This window comes from Brugia malayi, assembly GCF_000002995.4.
Source record: "Brugia malayi strain FR3 genome assembly, contig: Bm_v4_Chr2_contig_001, whole genome shotgun sequence".
Lineage (NCBI taxonomy): Eukaryota > Metazoa > Nematoda > Chromadorea > Rhabditida > Onchocercidae > Brugia > Brugia malayi.
This window is the reverse complement of record NW_025062476.1, coordinates 436,982-444,073: the sequence shown is the minus strand read 5'-3', so window position 1 is coordinate 444,073 and position 7,092 is coordinate 436,982. Positions and strand designations below refer to the sequence as shown.

General features: G+C 30.0%; 2 protein-coding genes across 2 annotated transcripts; one reads left to right on the top strand and one right to left on the bottom strand.

Annotated features, from left to right (window-relative positions):
- Window positions 1–1,053: 1,053 nt before the first annotated feature.
- Bm10247 (Uncharacterized protein) lies at window positions 1,054–1,549 on the top strand (the record flags this gene model as incomplete). Its single annotated transcript, XM_001898528.2, has 2 exons — window positions 1,054–1,119; window positions 1,214–1,549. The coding sequence occupies 2 exons, from the start codon at window positions 1,054–1,056 to the stop codon at window positions 1,547–1,549; spliced, it is 402 nt and encodes a 133-aa protein (XP_001898563.1).
- Window positions 1,550–2,291: 742 nt separating this feature from the next.
- On the bottom strand, window positions 2,292–5,028 carry Bm10248 (Uncharacterized protein; the record flags this gene model as incomplete). The annotated part of the gene is made up of 9 exons (XM_001898527.2): window positions 2,292–2,386; window positions 2,793–2,889; window positions 3,024–3,176; window positions 3,299–3,373; window positions 3,629–3,781; window positions 3,980–4,150; window positions 4,295–4,441; window positions 4,618–4,787; window positions 4,956–5,028. The coding sequence occupies 9 exons, from the start codon at window positions 5,026–5,028 to the stop codon at window positions 2,292–2,294; spliced, it is 1,134 nt and encodes a 377-aa protein (XP_001898562.2).
- Window positions 5,029–7,092: the final 2,064 nt, after the last annotated feature.

Below are 7,092 nucleotides of genomic sequence, written 5' to 3'. Positions count from 1 at the left end.
CATTTTTCTTTTCATTTATTATTCGATTTAATATTTGCAGTGAATTAGTCTCGGTGATGTGATGGAATTCGTAATGAATGGATTTATATTAATAAATGATTAATTAATCTGATCGTACCAAAAGATGTAATGGAAGAAAGGATAAAAGTAAGTGATTAAAATGTGCTAAAAAAAAACGGAATAAACTAATTTACCGAACAAATTATCGATTAGGCTGATATCATCTGATTTGTTTATTTGTTTATTTATTTTAGTTCTAATTATACATAGGAAATATTTTATATAATAAAACAGTGTAATTTGATATTCTTTTTGTTGGTCATGGAAATACAGTGCTGATGAAGGTCAAAGTTTAATTTGAAATTTTGAGTTTGAAAGATGAAAAACTGCGTTAATACTGAGAATACTTCCTATTGTGAAAGTGTCGCGACATACAATGACAATTCGTCTAGTTTTATTGCAAACTCACAATGAAATCTGAAATTGCAGAAATAATGGAAGGATTTTGATTCAAACAATGTCATAATTTTTGTAATAATAATAATTCAAAAATCCATTTTTACATGAATGAAATTAAACTTTGGTTCTTTATGAGTGGCGCATTTGTCATAATTCACAAAATTGCTATAAATATGGTCCAGTTATAGCAAAAAATCATTTACCAGCTCAGCACTTACTTTTATAAGACTTCTATTAGATAAGCTCTCTTTTGAGAAACCTAACTGTAATATGGTTATATTGATAACCCGCAACGGGCAAAATGGGAGATCTATTACCCTTATCTAGAACTATTACCCTTGATTCATCTAAATCCTAAACATTTGACTGGAAGTAATAAGGTGAAGTATTTTTGATTCAAACTTTTGTGGTCACAGTTACTCTTTTAGGTTTTAATTAAGAATCACAGGAGTGGGTAATGAGAAGTTCAATTCAAATCTAAGCATTTATTAAAGGCAGTTGTGATTGCTCTTCTTTGCAATTCATTCTAATTTAAAGAAAGATGTTAGAATTGATGATAATTAATATTAATGATTACAGCAGTGATCAGTAGATATGCATTTGGCACTGATTTTCATTAGTAGCGTCCTATTCGTCATCCATGTTCAATCGCAGACACCGGTAAGGCTGACTTTGTTTTGTTTGGTACATGAAGGCCTAGACTTTGGCACAGAGCCTTATGAAGCTTAGACATCGGTTAACAGAAATGTTTCAGGATGGATGCCAGATGGCTATCCAATCATTAATCACTACCCTTGCACAAGCAGCAGCCAAACTCGATGATGGCCAACACGTCGAATTACATGCCAGTGTGTCTAGGCTAGCCAGAACCATCCAGGATTACAGCAGTCAGAAAAGAACGCAAGTGACAGGTAGTCGCGATAACTGCATTAAAGCGATGAAATCTGTACATGCAAGTATTGCATCCATCGCGCAGAAATTGCATGCAACCAAAGGTAGTGATGCGAAACTTATTGCTGCTGCTAGTAGTATTGATGCAGCTGCCAAAATTGTGGGAAAAATGCTAGCTTATCGACAAGCGCAACATTAAATCAGAATTTACGTGAATTTTTTTTTTTTTTTTTTTATGTAAGTTAATGTAAGCATATTATCATGAAATGTTGAAACGATAATTATTGCTCGAAAAGTTATTTTCACGTGAATAAAAACTGATTTTCAGTTTCTTGATAGAGTATGCTTTTATCATAATTCACAGAATACGATATATTGACTAACAGTATTGTTCAGTTTCAGTAAACAATAAACAACACATTTACCAACTTTATAAGATTTCTGCTAGACATCTTTTCGAGATACTTTATTTCAATACAATGACAGTGATACCGTGGCAGGTACTGCAACTCATTTAGACACCTGAAAATGATATAATAGCTGATATAATTCTTATTTTTTCTATTCATCTAAATTCTAAATGTAAAATGTTATGACGTCTTTGTTCTATTAGGTCTCTTCGGTCTTAATTGTGAATCATTGGGGCACATAAATATGAGAAGTTCAATTAGAGTTTTATACTTTCTTCCATTTTCCTTGTTAAAGTACCCTAAAAATTTGATAATTAATTTAAACAAAAAGTATGCAAACAAAACTGTAAAAATGATCTACGATTTTATAAACCAAATAAATCAAAAGCCATGTTACATAATTAAAAAGGACTAGCAATTTCCGTAAGGATCATCATTATAAGTTAAGTGATAATAAGCAGAGAAACTAATGATAGCAAAGCAACTTCAATAAAGCAACTTTAATTGATGACAATGATAATAAGCACCTTTTCACAATTGACGAAGTGAGAATATGACCGTACTTTCGGGAGATACTGGAAAAACTCCCATAAAATCAACCAATGCAACATCATCATCCAGAGTTGCTGGAATGTTTGTGTCAAGAAGATGGATGAATGTCAGAATTGCTGACGCATTCAATTTACAAAAATATTTTTTGCTTGAAGTGAAAGAAACAAGAGTAACAACAAGGCAATTGCCGAAATGCTTCTGTTGCGATAAGTGAACTTTAATATAATTTACGTAAATTTGGCTATCGAAATTAAAATATAAAATAAGTGAAATACAACATTAAATATGTTTTAGGGACTTCTCCTGACATAGTATTAATTAAGTAATGTTTGATATAATTTATCAGTGTATTTTGATTGTACAAAGTGATGACAATAGTAGATACATTGACATGCTATGGTCATTACTGAACATAGATCACTTTCAAACATTTTTTCATTCGAGTCAATTCACTGTGATGAAAGAAATTGTAGTAATTACCATCACTTATAAATTTTCGGTCAGTAACAAAATATTCCAACGAGAGTCGATCATTTAAATTTTTTTTTGACATTTGCCCCAAAAAATCAATTTTTATCTAAAAAATTATTTGATAAACTTTTCGTAATTCCAAAAATTTCATCTATAACTGCTTGCTAATAGTAATATTGTAGAATTTTTGAGGAAGTTTTACAAAATTTGGAGTTAAAATTTGAAAAATGTGTGGCTAACTTGTACTGTTTCTGAGGGCAGAATTATTCCAGTAGTTGGAAATGCAGCAAAACGTCTTATAGCATTCGTTTTTAGCGCCCATATTACAGACTTTTTGTAATTATTAGTGAATGCAAGTATTACTGGTTCAGTATTATCGTTTCGAATTGTTATCTGTTAAACTTTTCAAAATAATCACAAACTATATGCTTGGATTAGTATTCCTCAAATATAATATATTTATATTTGTTTATTGTTTAAGTAGGAACAGAAATATATTCTGACAAAACCTACACCTGTGAATCAGGAAATGAAACAAGTCCTTCGATATTATTTCTTGAATTTCCCATATAATTTGTTAATTGATAATTCTGAAATAATCATAATATTCTTATCATCAATACAAGAATGAATATAAGAAGTCTAGAATGTCAATCAATGAAATTCAGGAATTGAAAGTAATTAAAATAGTTCATTGATTAATGTTTGTGCACTTTTTTTGAAATATTAGAAATAATTTGCGCTAGCTTATTGGATAGGCCGATGAAAACTGCTATTTCTGATATTCGAAGTTTATATAAATTAAATTTTTACAACTTTATCAAATGTCCTAAAATTTTTATAACTTTATTAAAACTTTGTTCCACAGTTTCAGTTCTCTCCTCTTCCATCAATCTTCCGGTTCTGGCAATTCTTGATGAACATGATCGTCCTGCTGCAGCTGTTCTTGTGGAATTTGATTTTGTAATACTCAAACTCAAACCAGTAGCAGCAGTGCACTGCAATCTTTAAAAAGTTATGTGTGAGATATTTATAATTTGTTCCTCATAACATATTATCTCCTTCTTTCTTAAAATTTCTCGAAAAAAAAAACAAACAAAACAAACAAACAAAACAAAACAAACAAACAAACAAACAAAAACAACAACAACAAAGCACTCAATCAGTTAAAAATCTTATTGTGTTGTGATACTTACACTCTCTTTTGGTACTGTCTTTAGAGTGCCAAGCGTAGTGTCACTATGTCCTACTAAATCAGAAGTAATATTTTCAGATGTTCGTCCATGTTGTGACTGCTTGTTCGAGACCCATTCCTTTGCAGTTCGTTTCAAATGACTCAGATTTCTAACATTCCCGAAGGGAACTGACTAAAAAAAAGTGGCTAGTATACTGAAATTTGTATAAATTAGTTTTTTACAAAAAAAAAAAAGAAAAAAAAAACACAACCGAAACCTAATTGAATGGGTCAAAAATTGTTAATAAATAAAATTCAAAAAAAGAATTAACCAAACCTTGTTTTCAACATTTTCCATCATACAATAATGAAACAAAAGCATTAATGTTATTGTTTTAAAATAGGAATAATTGCTGATTGAAGCACTTATCGTATCAAAAGTGAAAGATATACCACAGATAATCCAATAAACTATGATCGATTTCTGCATATTAAACAATTACCATTGAAAATTTTATACATTTGAACATTTGAAATTCTCATTGTTAAGTGTATTCAATAGTTTGCTGTTCTTCTTGCATTGCTCCTTATTATTTTCAAGTAATTCAGCTTAATGTAGTCTTTTATATCAGAGAATTGAGCAAAAGTAGAAAAACAAGCCTTAATAATGCCATTTTTGCTAGTCATCTGGAAATAAGTTAAAATTCCGGGCGGTAAAGTGCACAATACGTTGCATAAAATGAGTGAATAATTGCCGCTCAGTAAATATATTATAGTAAGTAATAATAAAGTTGTAAATAGATTGCTGTGATAAAAATGTTCTGTCATGTCTGTAAGTGCAGTATCTGATTGATATGAGATGGTATCATCTGTTCAGATTTTAGATTACTCTCTCAAATGATGGAATGTCAAATGAGGAAATGAGAAGAAAGGGGGATTCTGCTTTCATTTTAGACTGTTTTACAAATATGAAAATTGGCGGTGTGAAAGTAAATTACATCTGGGATATTCCGAAGCGACCGGTTCTTCTCGGGAAAGTGGTGAAACTGTAGTGCTGGTAACAGAAGTCATAAGAGAGTGCAAGTGCACGCGATTACAACAATAAATCTTTTACAATGAAATTTTATGTTGCTGCCACGTTTTTTATGTATTATTGCAGACAAACTCTTATCAAGCGCAAATTGCACTAATGGCTAACAATTAAAGACTGTCGAGAAGATTGTCGAGAACCGTTATCATAGTTTTGATATTGGTCAAAGATTATGGGATTTGTGTGATCAGAACTTTCATTCTTTGAATTTTACATCGATTATTTCTCTCAAAGAGTGAAAATAGAGAAAGTAAGGAATAGAACAGAGGACAAAGAGTAACTTTGCGCTCCGTTTTTTCCATCAAGAACGCACATTTTGTTAATGCGCAAATGAGTAGAAACATTTTCTGGGAACTCTCTTCGTCCTTTCGTTGCTAAGTTAGACAGACGAAGATCAAAGCATAGATGACAAAGAGGGTAGTTTGTTTATAATTGATGCTGCCTGCTTCTTCTGCTATTCCAATTTTGGATGTTTTTTAATTGAACCAGTTGTTTACATGTCGTCTCTCTGTAAATATGGTGGCACTAGAAAGGGTAGAAGTAGTTTGGTAAAGATGGATGAAAATGCTTAGTAATTAATAAATTTCTTTGCTTCAAACTTATTTGTTTTGTTAAATTTGTCATAAATTTGATTTAAAACAAATAACAATGTGATCTGATCTTCTTCATCACTTCTCGAGATTAATTTAACAATTTCAATGTGTAACATTCATTATATCATTCACATTATTCATCATTTTCAAGTATATTTCGAATGTCTCATTGATCATTCATCTCATTTTATAATCAAATTAATTTCGGGCACAAACTGATTTAATCTCTCATCATTACATATTTTTAATTCGAATGTTGAGAGAAAACAAAAGGTTCAGTTGTTTCTCATATTTAAAAGATTTATATTGGATTTTTGCACAGCTGCAAATTAAGGAAAAATAAGGTACAATTAGAATTGCTGCTTTCATTTATTATATATCGCAATTATAAAAATCATTCGGAATTCTTTGATGTGAATATCTGACAATGATTCCATCCTGAAATGATTTCAATCATTTTATTTTTTTCATAGCTATGTATCTTTTTGCCCTAGCAGAACTTTGTAACTTTTAAAAATTGATCGAAAGGGCGAGGTTTTCTCTTCTTTTCTTTTTCCTACCATCTCTTCCCCATCTGTTCGTTTCCATTGACATTTCAATTCACCACAAAGCTTTAAAAATTAAAGTGAAAAACAGGGAAAAAAAAAAAAAAAAAGGAAGGAATAAATTTGGCATTTGTCAATTTGCTTCATTGGAATTCATCAAACAGAAGCAAGACAATAGGCAGATAGCAGAAGCTATTTTCTTTGTTTTGCTTAAATAAAATAATACATTTCAGCTTATTCCAAGTATCAGTGCTTTGTTTAACATGCAGAATGGTTCCTTGGCTTTTAGCAATTTTATTTTTCAAAGTACACACATGCAGTGCAAACATATCAAATAAATATATTATATTATATGCAAAGAATGGATGAAATGGTGGATGCATTTCATTTTTTTTTTAGTTTGCAATAGAATTTTGTAATGTCTCTGAAATAATGGAAAACAGTAATTTATCTGTTAAACCTTTTTTCTTTCTTTTTTTTTTTTTGATTAAATTTGATGAAAATGTGAACACTCTGCTTGTTTTCAGTTCTTTTCTTTTTATCTTGTTTTTATTATTTCTCAAAATAACATCAAACTTAATATCTCTTTGACACATTTATAAAAAGGTTTGTCGCAGGAATAAGCAAATAATTATTGATAAAACAAACAAAAAAAAAAAAAAAAGGAATGAAAAGATAAGTAAATATGTGTTCATTAAACAACTGTAGCACTCAGTAGACAATTATTATTGATTTGAAAATTAAACAAAATTTATCTGCTAGAACAAATAATGCTATTTGATAGAAAACATGTGAAACAAATGCATCTATCTATCTCTTTTCGGATCATAAATTTACAAAAAAAAAAAGAAAGCAAAAAATTCTTTCTAATTCTGAAAATTATTTTTTGTTGCAACAAAATGCATCA